General features: G+C 40.4%; 1 protein-coding gene across 1 annotated transcript in view; it reads right to left on the bottom strand.

Moving 5' to 3' along the window:
• The window catches only part of CDKAL1 (CDKAL1 threonylcarbamoyladenosine tRNA methylthiotransferase), a 637,377-nt gene that overhangs the window by 525,621 nt on the left and 98,014 nt on the right, over positions 1-13,742 (bottom strand). The window contains exon 5 of the mRNA XM_028107487.2: positions 4,582-4,666. Coding sequence (XP_027963288.1) covers positions 4,582-4,666 — 85 coding nt within the window. The remainder of the gene's footprint in view (positions 1-4,581; positions 4,667-13,742) is intronic.

The raw sequence follows: 13,742 nt of genomic DNA, 5'->3' as shown, positions 1-13,742 counted from the left end.
AGACAGAGAAAAATGAGGTGATAAGTAATTAAAGACAAACAATTATTAAATACCAGAAATACACCGGAAGAGACACAAAAGCAGAAGATCAGAAATGACGACACTCAGGAATGAGCGGCAAAGTGAAGCCATCATTATTTGGGCGAGATCTAGACTCATCTTTGTGAATCACTGAATTTGAACGTGAGGGATTAACTGAAGCAGAACAAGGAGAAGGGAAACAGTCCAGCAGCCGCTCCTTGAATTTCAATGTCGTCTCACTATCTTTAAAAAGAAACACACGAGAGAGGAGGCTGAAGGGAAAGGATGGAGCATGACGTAAGGCACACTAGAGTTTGCGAAGTATCCATCTTCATTTTTTTCTTTGCTAGGGGGTGGTGAGGACAAGGAAGAAGGCATCGGAATGAAACGAGATGCTTGGCAAGGGAAGGCAATCTATCACTGAATGTCCCTGAAGGTATACACGTCACCTCAGTGTTAACCGTTATTGTGTCTTTCACCGGATTACATTTACTCTGGAAGCAAATCAAATGCCAGCACAGGTGTCCTATTAACAAGAACTAGTTGTGATTATCAAAAGCCTTGAAAACCATTAAAAAAAAAAAACATTTAATCACCTGTGTACTGTTCTTACACTTTCTTTCAATCACGCAGAAGAGTGCATTAAGGGAACCTATGCTTGCGAGCACGAGCTCTGCAGTGTTCAAATGACAGTTTTCTTATGGGATGACTTCATTTAATCATTCAAACACCACATCACTACTGAGAACCACACTCACTACACGGTTCATGCAGATAACAAAACCCACGGACACAAGTTACATTTGTGGTTTTAAATAAACTTTTAGAAACAGTCTAGCAGCACAACCATCAGCTACATTACAAAATTGAGAGTCACAGAAACTAAATTCTCTGGATTCTGTGCTCAGGGGGTATCACCAGCACGAAAATATCTTTACATCTTATTTACCTTTCCCCGAGGGAAAGAGTAGATAACCTGGGGACATGAGAGATTTCTCATAAAATGAAAAGCATTCTTTGGAAATGAGCAGCATCTGGTAATCATCATTTTCGGCTCGCTGTAACAACTCCTCCTCCCCCTCCTGACCACGACCCAAGTCCGCCGTGCCCACCCCACATCACGTCCACCTCCCCTGCTTCCCACCACGGTGCCAGCAAGATCTCTTCTCTGTTCCTTCTGTGGTTTCCGACTTGAGGGTGCCATCACATTCAACTATCACTTCTGTGCAAAAAAATATCACCTCCCTATCTCTTAGGTCCTGGGCTCTGATAACTGCTTACCTGACGGCTTCACCTGGGAAGCACGGGAATAACAGGGTTCATTAAACTCAGTGACTCTGGTCGGACTGCCTAGGTTAAAGACCCCACTCCACCATTTATGAACTGAACAGCCTTAGAGAACTTCCTCTGGAAAACAGACGCTTCATCTGTATAAGCAGAATAAAACCGTAACCTACAACTCAGTGACAGACTGCCAGAATTAAGCTGGGTGATATACCCAACTGAAGTAAAGCATTTCGGACAGCGCCCAGCACACAGAAGGGGCTCGATAAGGATCAAATAGAATCATCATTTTATCAGAGTATTTAGCTGGGACTTCAAATAACAAACGGCCTGTTCAAAACCAAAACACGTCTTCCCTCCAAGTGAGCTCCCTGTCGGGCATTCCCCGCTGCATTCAAGCCAGGGGTCTCAGAGTCATACTTGACAATGTCAAAACTATAAAGAATTCTTCCTCCTTAAGTCGACTCCTTCCTTCCAAATCCAAGCGCCTCCACGTGAAACGAGGCCAACAATTCCTCAACTACTACAGCTCTTGCCTGCCATGGGACCTGAGCTATATTCTTCCGTGCGCCCAACCATCCTTCGCACCTGCTGCGGGAATTAATCCTGAGAGACCAAGGGGGCAAACACAGCTAGAAAAGGAGTATTTCTTTGAAATGACCTTGAATGGTAGTATAACAATAAAAAAAAAAAATACTGCACAGGTAAAAGAAAGGACAGATTTAAAAATAACAATAATAATAAATGGTACTGGAATAATGCAGCTGTGCCTGCATCATTAGGAAAAAAGATCTGAAACATGTACAGATGCTGTACAAAGAAATTACACATTCCTGGAGGGTCAAAGAAGACCTAAATACCTTATTCATGAACTGGAAGACACAAAATGTAGAAAGATGCCAATTCTCCCCTCAAAGTCATCAAGATATTTGCTCTAATCACAACCAGAATCACAACGGTATTCTCCTTGTTGAACTCGGAACCTGATATTAAATTTATATGGAAGGACAAAGGACCAAGAAAAGCCAAGACACTCTTGATATTAACAAATATTTTGACTTAATATGAATCTGTATTAATCACTGTGTAAAATCGTGCCAGAACAAAGAAAGAGGTCAATGGAACCACAGAAAGAGCCCAGGGACAGACCCAAACATCCAGGGACACTCAGCATGACAGAGTGGGTAATATACAGACAAAAGGAAAAAGAATGGATTTTTAAGAAACAAGAAATGATACTGAAAAAATTCAGTGATTACATGGAAATAAAATAAAAGTGGACCTCCTTCCGGGTACCACATCACAAAAACTAACTCCAGATGGATTATAAACTTAAATGTAAGAAGTAAAAACCATGAGACATTTAGAAGACAATACTGGAGAGTATCTTAACTTCAAGATAAAGAAACACATCTTAAATAATAAGAGCACAGACCCAAAAGAAAAAGATAAATTTTTAACCCAGAATTTCTCTTCATCATAAGATACCATTAAAGAAAGTGAAAAGATAAGCCGCAACTGATGTTTGCAACCTGTATAACATGGAAAGATTAGTAGACAGAATACATATAATAGAATCCCACAAATAATAAAAAGACAACTCAACAGGAAAAAATATTTAAAAAGCTGTTTCACAAAAATGATAAATCCAAATGGCCAATAAACATACAAAAAGATGCTCAACATCATTAGGAATCATGGAAATGCAAATTAAAACCACAGTGAGATGTCATCTGTACCACAAGATTGGCAAAAATTTAGAAATCTGACTATATGAAGAATTGGCAAGAATGCAGAACAACTACACACATCCCTTACTGCTCAGAGTGAACACTGGTACGCCCCATTCAGGAAAAAGAGGCTGGCATTACTAAAGTCTGAACACACACACACCTGTGATCCAATAATTCAACTCCTAGGTACATATCCTAAAATAACTCTTGCGCATGCACACCAGAAAACACGTTCAAAATATTCACAGCAGCAGTGTTCATAAAAGCAAAACGCTGGGAAAACTCTTATCAGTAGTAAGATGAGTAAACGGTGACAAATTCATTCAGTGAAATGTAAGAATGGCCATTTATTTCACGTCCATCAAAGGATAAATCTAAAATCCTAAGGAGGAAAAGAAGCAAACCTCAGAACACACAGAGCATGAAGTTCAATAAACAAAGTCCAAAACAGGGCAAAACTAAACCACACGTTGTTTAGAGATACTCTTCATAAATGATAAACTTACTAATAAAAGTTAGGGAACGACGCACGAAAATCAAGGTAAAGATGACTTCGTGGGGATATGATTCAAACAGGGACGCATGGTGGTTTCTAAAGTCTTGGCAATGTTATGTTTCTTAGGCTGAGTGGTAGATACAGAAGCATTAAGTTTATTATTATTATGGAAACTGTACAAGTTTCATAAACTTTTGATAGATCTGGTTTGACGTATTTCATGATAAAAGCCATGGGCGCTGAGCTTGAGCACGAAACGAGGAGGAGTCCGGCTGGAAAGGCGAGAAGGAAAACAGGGCAACAGCTAAATGGGGGCCCTGGAAAAGGCTTCAGGTGCCAGCAGAAGGCATCCGTGGGGTCAAGAGAGGTTGGGAACACAGGAAAATGACATAATTTATGAAGCGAGGTTTCTGAGAAGGTGAGTGGGAGAAGGTTTAGGGCACACGTGAAAAAGGACACTTCTTTCACTCGAACCTGAGGAAACATAGTAAGAAGCAAGGATTCATATGCATTTCTCCCACATGAACTGTGATTCCCTTGAAGGGCGGGCATTATTAGCATCAAGCACACTGCTAACCGACAGGAAGAGAGAAAAGAGGTAAGGACTGTTTCAAATCAGTCCAAAAAGTGTGGACTGGGTTCCCTGAAAAGAGGACGTGGTTGATACAACACATACTCACATCACCTTTAATTAGCTAACTTCACAGAGAGTCAAATCACCTATCCAAAAAGTCCACAGTAAAGTTTCATTCTTTATCAGATAAAGTCAAAACAGTATAATCTTATAAGTCCAACTCCTACTCTTTTTGATACATACTAAATATTTATATTATTAGGGAATTTTTTAAAAGTGGATTTCCTCAACTTCTTAAGTTCACTTATAAATCTTAAGTTCACTTAGAAAGAAAAGAAAGGAAAAGAAAAGAAAAGAAAAGAAAAGAAAAGAAAAGAAAAAAGAAAAGAAAAGGAAAGAAAGAAAGAAAGAAAGAAAGAAAGAAAGAAAGAAAGAAAGAAAGAAAGAAAAAGAAAAAAGCAACTTCCACTTACTTAATTGAGTTTCTAAAGTGGTCTTCAGCTGGGTTTTTTACGGTACAACTATTCAGGAGCCATAAATCAGCGTCTGATGCATTTTCTATTAAAAAAACAAATGTAAAAAAGAAACTTCAGTCTCACATTCAATCATTCCAAAGTACCCACGAGCTCACGCTGACATAGACAGAGGCAGTGGGCAGTGAAGTAAACCCATAACTGCATGACAAGCGGTAACTGCTAAATAGCATATGGAAATATGCGTGAGCAATAAATATAAATATTTATAACCTGCACTGTATCTTTTCATTTAAAATATAAAGAAAATAAGTATTTTCTTCCTTTATTTTCAATACTTGAGAATATTTTAAAACTTCCAAAAAGTAAAGTGGAACTGGCCTAATCTTCCTTCTGAATATGCAAATTCGTTGCCCCCTTTTGGACTGTGTCAACATGTTTCAGCATAAATATTATGAGATACTGAATATTCTATAGCTTAGAAGTTATTAAAAATATAATTTGTCTTCCCTGAAAAAGTTAATGATTTACCTCAAAGTGAGCCTTTCATTCCTCTCACCAATTTGATCAAATATTGTTATGTATGTGTTCCCCCCCCCATCTGCAGGGACACATTCCAAGACCCCCAGTGGATGCCTGAAACCAGATAATCCTGAACCCGATAGATGCTATAGTTTTTCCTACACATACAATATCTGTGACAAAGTTTCATTTATAAATTAGGCACAGTAAGAAGATAACAATAACTAATAAGAAAATAGAACAATTATAACCACATACTGTAAAAAAAACTTATGTGAACAGGTCTCTCTCTGTACTACGCTCACCGCTCTTCTTGGGATGAGGTGAGACGATAAAATGCCTACGTGAGGAGATGAGGTGAGGAAACACACAGGCCCTGGGACGCAGCAGTAGGCTACTACTTGACCTTGAAAATTACGTCCCAGGGAGGGCCATCTGCTTCTGGGCTCTGGCGGACGGCGGGTAACTGACACCGCAGATAAGGGAGAGGGACGACCATACTGTGATAAACTCACTGGGAATGCAACCAGTAACCCAAACGCATCCAGTTTACAAAAGGAATTTGTAAATGACTGAAGTGTTTACTGCTATTCCAACTACCTTGTCACCCAACGGGACACACTCATTAAACCAGGACTACCACAATGAAGGAAAACCAAAACTGAAAACTGCAGCACCCTGCACATACACTAACGCAGTAAGAGGCTAAGGTGCAGTGACATGAGGAAGCAGGAGGACACACACATGTCTGTGTGCACACTCTCCACGTGGGAAGGGAACCTCAAGTGAGAGCATTATGCCAAACGGATGTGAGCCCATCAAAGCTTCCGGCAAATTGGCAAAAAAATTTTTTCCCAAACATTTGGTGGTAAAAACGATGAAATATTTTTATAGAGACAAGAACAAAAAATTCTTGGATCGATTAAAGGGACAGTGCCTATTACTATTTATCCCTCCTAACGGGCCTCAGTCGTTCCCTCCCTATCCCCCGCCCACACCCCATGGGCTATTTGCCCTCCCAAAAGCCAGAGTGATCGTTCACTTAAGAAATCTGGTCACGTCACTTCCCTGCTCAAACTCAGAAATGATGGCTACTTACACACCTCCCTTAGTTCCCTCCCAATCATTCTCCGCAATGCCACCCGAAGACGTTCCTCCAGTATCAATCTTCTGATGATTTCCAGTGGTATTTGAGGCCTTTCCAGACCCGGCTCCCTCCCCCACTTCAGTACTGATCTCTCCCTACATTCAGCTGTCCCTCCAGCCACACCAGACCACCTGGAACCCCCAAGGCCTGCACTACGCTAGCCGGCTAGAGTACCTTTGTTTCCTGTCCACCTGGCTCACTCCCACTTACCCTTCAGCTGCAGCCTGAGGTCTGAAGCTGCCTCCATGGCAGACTGGGAACAGACCATTCTAGCACTTTACCTTCTGTATTAAAATAATTCCTTTTTCCAACCTGTCTTTATTACTATTTAAGAGATACTGAAGACAACATTTTTATCTGATGCCCTCTGAACGTCCAGGGCCTAAAACACTGATGGGCACAGAATAAACGTTCAAATACCCTGGCACACTAAACAAGGTAAACAAATACTTAGGGATGAGACTTTATCTTCCTCACAGTTGTATGCCCAGCACTTACTACATATGGCACCTGGTACCTGGTAGATATCCATTAAACATGTACTGAGTGAATGCTGAATTTTGAAAGACAAAATTAAACTATGAGCAATGTATTGCACAGATAAGAAAAAGTCATGGATGTCTGATAAAAAAAATGATAAAAAAAATAAAGACTTGGCATTTATTTAAAATAAACAAATAGGGGGGCATCTGGGGGGCTCAGCTGTTAAGCATCTGCCTTCAGCTCAGGTCATGATCCCAGGGTCCTGGGATCGAGCCCCACATCGGGCTCCCTGCTCCGCGGGAAGCCTGCTTCTCCCTCTCCCACTCCCCCTGCTTGTGCTCCCTCTCTCGCTGTGTCTCTCTCTGACAAATAAATAAAATCTCAAAAGAGATACACAGATGGATAGATAGAGAGATGGATGGATAGATAGATGATAGATAGATAGATAGATGATAGATAGATGGATAGATAGATAGATAAATAGACAGACAGACAGATAGGAGTGCCTGGATAGCTCAGTCAGTTAAGTGGCCAACTCTTGGTTTTGGCTCAGGTCGTGATCTTAGGGTCGTGATACCGAGCCCACGTCGGGCTCCATGCTCAGCACAGAATCTGCTTGAGATGCTCTCTCCCCCTCTGCCCCTCTCCCTGCACACACGTGTATGTGCTCTCTCTCTCTCTCTCTAAAATAAAAATAGTTAAAAAATTAAAATTAAAAAAAAAAAACACAAAACCTAAAGACAGAACGATCTGTGCCAGATGCCAGCTTTGTGTCCTGGCACATTCTTCTACTCAATCCAGCCACTGCTCAGGGTGAAGACAGTGCTTACCATACATACTACAACAAAAGCCCTCTCAAGGAGAACTCCAGCAATAAATAAGGCAAATCATTCTACTTTGTCTGAAATGCTGTCCATGTTGGAATGTACAGACTTTCAAAATAAAGTGAATACTATGCTTGGTGATCTAACTGCAATCAATAGGAATCCAATGAATATACCAAAATGCCTACAAAATCACACAACTTTTTGACTACCCCTCAGAAGATAAATGTCCCTTCCAATGAACACAAGAGTTTCTTACCAATTATTTCCAAACTCAGTTTTGTGTTGGTACATCTTACTTAATATTGTCAAAACATACTATTTATAAGCATAAATCAGGCAGTAAACCACCATAACACAATGAGGATTTACCATACACCAAGCTCTCTATTCCAGGCACAGGGGATATGGCTGAGGAAAGAGTTCCTGCCCTCAAGGTAGTTTAAGTCTTCAGGAGGAAGTCTGATAAAAACAAACCACAGAAAACAAGGTAATTTCAGGTACTGGTCAATGCTATTAAGATGATACGAGAGAGTAATGGACAAAGAATAATTAGGTCAAAATAGGTCTCACTCAGTAGTTCAAATCTGAGTTGAGACTCCAGTAATAAAAGACCATGCAAAGACCAGAAGAAAGAGCATTTCAAGAGAAAAACAGCAAGTACAAAGGCCATGAAGTAAGAGCGAGCTTGTCGTGTTCTAGGACCAGAGAGACTAGACACAGGGCAAGTGGGGATAGAAAGGTGGGAGAGGCAGGCAGCAACCAGAGTATTTGGCAAGTTAAGAACTTCACACTGTATTGTAAAAATTACAGGAAGTCACCATTGGGTTTCAAACAGCTAATTTCTACTTCGGAAAGCTCATTCTAGAAGTGCCATGAAGACTAGAGATGGGGAAAAAGTAAAGAGAAGAAAACCAGCTGGAAGCTGACACATCGGTCTAAGGAGGAATATGGGAAAGAGCATGGTGAGCTGCAAGGGGGTCAGAGCGATGGCAAAAGCAAGAAGGCAAATGGGGGCCTATTTTGGAGGCAGAATCCAGAGAATTCCCCGATAGATTAGATAGGAACGGTGCAAGAAGGAGTTAGTAGGAAGCACACGGAAGGAGTCTGGGCCTGAGCCTCGGTTTGTTTATGGTGCTGTTTACTGAAACGAGAAAGGTTTGGAAAGAAACAGATTTGGGGACAAGAGAATCAACAGGGCTTTGGGGGGGGGGGTGCACGCTTTGTCTGAGATCCCTATCAAACACCCAACTAGAAATACTGATTGGCTACTGGTATAAAATAAACCAAAGCTCAGGGGATTCTTTCAGGCCGGATAAACAAATGGGAGGATCAAAAGCCTACAGAAGACATCTGAATATATGGAAATGGATGAGCTCACCTAACGAGGGATTACAGGGGGAAAAAAATCGGACCGAGAAAGCAGCAGCAGACAGACACTGGGACATTCAAAGATCTAGAAGAGAAGGTGAGATAGGGAAAGGATACTGAAAAAGAGCAGTACAAAAAGAGGATAAAAAAATTAGAAAACATGGTGTTACAGAAATCCAGAGGAAAAAGTATTCGAAAAAGGAATAAACAATTAAGTTACATGCTAAAAGTTCAAGAATGATATCTGCATCTCTGTGCCAACCCACAATCACTCACAGGCCCTGTTTTACTAAGTAACACAGAAAGCAAACACTACGCAAGGGGAGAGAGGAGGAACTGCATATGGCTATTTGCCAATAAAGAAGGCAGGCTCTTTATTGTTTTGTCCCCCTACAAACACATTTTCTTGGTTTTAAGATGCCAACACCTATCAGAAACACTATCGACTTAGTAAGAGCTCTTCAAGACGGGGTGGAAAACTGCATCACGTTCTTATCAATTTTAAGGTACATCCCAACCTCAAATATTAACATTAACAAGGTAGGAGTGAATGGCATCTGAAACAGGAATAAGCTAGTTTAGCATGTCTAGCATCTAGAACAATCAAGAAATGCCACAAGACCTGCCTTTCCAGGACCCCATCACCCAAAATTAAATAAACGTTCAAGCATACTACCATTGGTGGATGACTTGGCTATCAGATTAAATATCTGCAAAGAGAAAGTTAACACCTTATGGTCTTGCTTTAATCAGAGCACTCATGTCAGGTTCTCCTGACACTGGAAGAGAAGCAGTTAAGTCAGAGAAGAGCAGTTAAGAAAGAAGCACAAGGCAGAGGGGCTAGAATGAACCAAGCAAGGGAGAGGCAGTCAGAAGACACCCGGCTTGGAGGCCTGAAGAGGATCCCAGAAAGATTTCTACCTTTCTTGGATGCGGCCTCCAGCACAGATAACCCCCGATATGCAGCCGAAAATCATCTGCATGCCAGCCAAATACTGCCAGTGTCACAGCTGGGACACCAGGACTGATCTGGAAGGGAACAAACTTTGGACCAGCCAGATGGCATCTGGGCACCAAGACTGGACTCTTTTCAGGCTTCCACTATGACAAGCAGTGCTATAATGCATAGTCCTGTGCATACATCATTTTGTATTTCTCCAAGATTACCTTTGGAATCAAGTCCAAAAAGGTCGGATTGTCATATGTCATTCCGTTACCCTCTCAAATCCCTCTCTAAAAGGGTGTACCACCCTGCACTTCTGTGAGCAATGCCCGAGACTGCCCGTGGAGTTATCGAATCTCTGCACTTAAGCCAATCTGCTCAGAAACTGGATCCAGGGAAGTTTTAATACGCACGTCTCTTATTATGAATGAGTTGAACATTGTTTCATATATTTAAGGGTTACTTGCAATTTTTTTTAATGTTTTCCATTTGTTCACATCTTTTGCCCGTTTTTCCCCCCTCGGGTCAAACAGTCATTTTTATCTCAAGTTTTAATTACTAATAAACACAAATACACACACACACACACACACACACACACACACAGGGAATATTAATTCTTTGTCTATGATAGATTACATTTTTTTTCCAGTTTGTCATTTTACATTTTTTATAGACTTTCTTCATATATTTTTAGTTCTAGGATATCAAATTCATCAACGTCTTCTCTTACTGCTTCTGGATTTTGAGTCATAATTAGCAAGTTTCCTCTATACCCAGATTACTAGGAGTTTACCAATGTTTTCTCCTAATACACATATGGTTTTACATGTAGATCTCTGATCTGTTAGGAATTGATCCTGATATACACTGATCTCACTCAATTTTTTAAATGCAAAATGAAATAAAATCTTATATTCTCATATCACATTGGAAAATATTAAAAGGTATGATATTATCTAGTGCTAGTAAAGGAATGGAGAAACTGGTAACTTTGCTGATGGCAGTCTACACTCATGAAACACTTTGGAATGCCAATATGGAAACAGCTCTCAAAAATTTAAATGTGCATCAGAATTTCTCTAACACCTACTTGTAGAGCTACTTGTACCACACACATGCATATTTATAGACACACATATAGGCATACACATATACAGAGACCAATGACCAATTTTTAAAATCTCAGTGAACGTTACTGACAAAGCAAAAAATCCAGAAAGCCTACATATCCATTATATGGAAAACATTTAAATAAATTATGAGACTACTGCTAAAATACCACTGAGCTGTCTAAAAAGCAAGATAAATCTGTAAATGCTGATTTATAATAATCATTGTTAAATCATCAGGTAAATGAAAGCAAGGTAAAGACAGGAGATCTTGTATTCGTTTTTTACAAAGGGAAATTCCATTCTAAGTAAAGAAAACTTCTGGAAGCATATACATGGGACACTGAGGTGTTTGCCCTTGGGAGTCAGATGAAGGCTGAGCTGTTCATGTGCCCCTTTTATATTCTTTCTTTTTTCTCTCTTCAAACTTGCATGCGCATTACTTTTATAACTGGATAAAGTGTAATCCTGAGAAGGGGCATGTTAATATTTCATTTATATCCATCTGTATTGCTTGAATTTCTTAAAGTATGTATTGCTTTTGACCAAACCTTTTTAATTTTTTTTAAGTTTCCTTTTCCAGAGAGCTTAGAATCAATAGTGTTCTTTCATTTTAAGGTGAGAATATAAAAAGCTATTTCCCTGCTGAGATCCATCATGAAAACAGTGACCTGATATACATTTTCTGAGGGACTTCTTTCCCCACTGCTAAAAGCTTTTGTACTCACTGAACCAAGAAAATGATGGTCATTGGCACACCACCTACTTTGAGTGTGAGGAGAGAAAAACAAACTACCATTTGTTTTAATCAAAATGTATTACTTTCCAAATTATTTCTTTATATACACAAGAAAAATTGCCTTTAAATCTAAAGTAATACAAACCTGATTAGCAATAATGATAATAGCTAGCATCACTGAGTACATATCATGCACCCAGCAATGAGCCAAGCATATCATATTTACTTTTTTCCCCACTTAATCTTCCCAATTTGAGGTAAGTTCGTTTTTACTCTAATTTTAGACAGGGAATCTAAGACTTAGAAAGGAAAAGTAACTTGCCTAAAATCACACAGCAAGGGGCGGGGGGCGGGGGGGTGCCCAGGATTAGAAATCCAGACAAACTGACTCCAGAGACTATAAACTTAAGGAAATTAGAATGTCTCATTAGTGGCTCTTTGCCTCCTGATCAAAAATAATATAGACCGTATCTAAAAACAAAATAAAGAAGTATTACATGGCCTTGAGGTTGCCTCATGGTATTGCTAAGACAACTAATAATCAGGCTTCAAAAGGAACTGTTTGGCTATTTCCAAAATTTCCAAGATCTTGAACATGTCAGCTCTTGGCCTTCTATAATCCGTGGGAGACATGCAAATAAAGAGAGAATTAATAATGAGCACAGGATCATTACTCTAAAGTACCGGCTGACTCTGACAGCAACCAATCTTCCCTTCACCCTGCAGGCTTGCACATAATGGCCACATTACAGAAGAGATGGCCATGGTTCATACCAACACTACTCAGAGCACAACATTTATCTTACACAACTGTTCCATTGCAAAGTCACCTAGAGGAGCAGCATACAACAGGGAGAGGAGCCCATTCGGGGGTTTAAGTAAGGCAGTTAAGCAAGGTGATACCAAAAAAAAAAAAAAAAAAAAAAAATCACTAAGAACAAAATGAAGAGGAAAAACGCTGATTGTTTTAAACCTCACAAGCATTTTGAGGGAGTCTCCTTACCAGGAAGACAAGTCCAAACAGTTTAAATGTCCATTGTGCTTAATCATGCCCAGGGAGTTTATTTATGTGATACAAATCATTGGATGCCTACTACAAAGTCAGAGAACACAGTATGCTCTAGTAAGAGAATTTCAAAACACCATTAAGGCACATGTTTAAAAATAATTTCTTAAAACCAATAAAAGGCAAAATAAAAGTTCTGGTCAATGGGTTAATTTTTTCCTTCTGCATCCCTTTCGTTGTTCTCCACAGCAAATGTGTAACGCGCAGAATGGAGGAACCATGTTATCAAAATCTGTTTTACAAAAGCAACTAAAATGATGCATGAGGGGCGCCTGGGCGGCTCAGCCGTTAAGCGTCTGCCTTCGGCTCGGGTCGTGATCCCGGCGTCCTGGGATCGAGCCCCGCGTCGGGCTCCCTCTCCCGCTGTCCCTCCTTCCCTTCCCCCACCCCGAACTCCTGTGCTCTCTCCCTCGGATAAATAAATAAAAGCTTTAAAAACTATGTCCATGAGAAAGTACTCTGCCTTTAGCTAGCTACGGTTGGAGTAGGAGGCTGGGAAGAATAAAATGAGAAGGAAGAGGAGGGAGGAGGAGGGGAGGAGGGGAGGAGGGAGGAGGGAGGAGAAACGAAAGAAAGAGAGGCCTATCTCCAGTGCCCCGTCTGAAACACTCAGGGCAAGAACCGACGCCCCACCGTCGGGGGCTGGTGACTGTTCGGTCTGTTTGAGTGAGGCAGCATATAGGCGCTCCTACGGTGAAGCACTTATTCCCACAGATTTTACTTGTATAATAAGTTTGTTCTTTGAAAACAGTCCTGCTGAGTGCTTCACAGAAATAATATGAAGCCAAGGGTCAGCCTGAACTCTGTTTAGTTTATGAAGGGAAAGAACATTTTTTTTTCCTTTAAATGAGAAATAATGGCTGGCAAGGTCTACCAATAACTATTGAAAATTAATTACATAGCTAAGTAGGGCTGGACATAATCAAACTCCGAGTGCAAGACAGACCTTTTACT

This window comes from Eumetopias jubatus, unplaced genomic scaffold (assembly GCF_037043125.1).
Source record: "Eumetopias jubatus isolate StellerSeaLion01/CBP00866 unplaced genomic scaffold, mEumJub1_p1.0 scaffold_6, whole genome shotgun sequence".
NCBI lineage: Eukaryota > Metazoa > Chordata > Mammalia > Carnivora > Otariidae > Eumetopias > Eumetopias jubatus.
The sequence above is the reverse complement of the archived record's forward strand: the minus strand, read 5'-3'. Positions and strand labels throughout refer to the sequence as shown.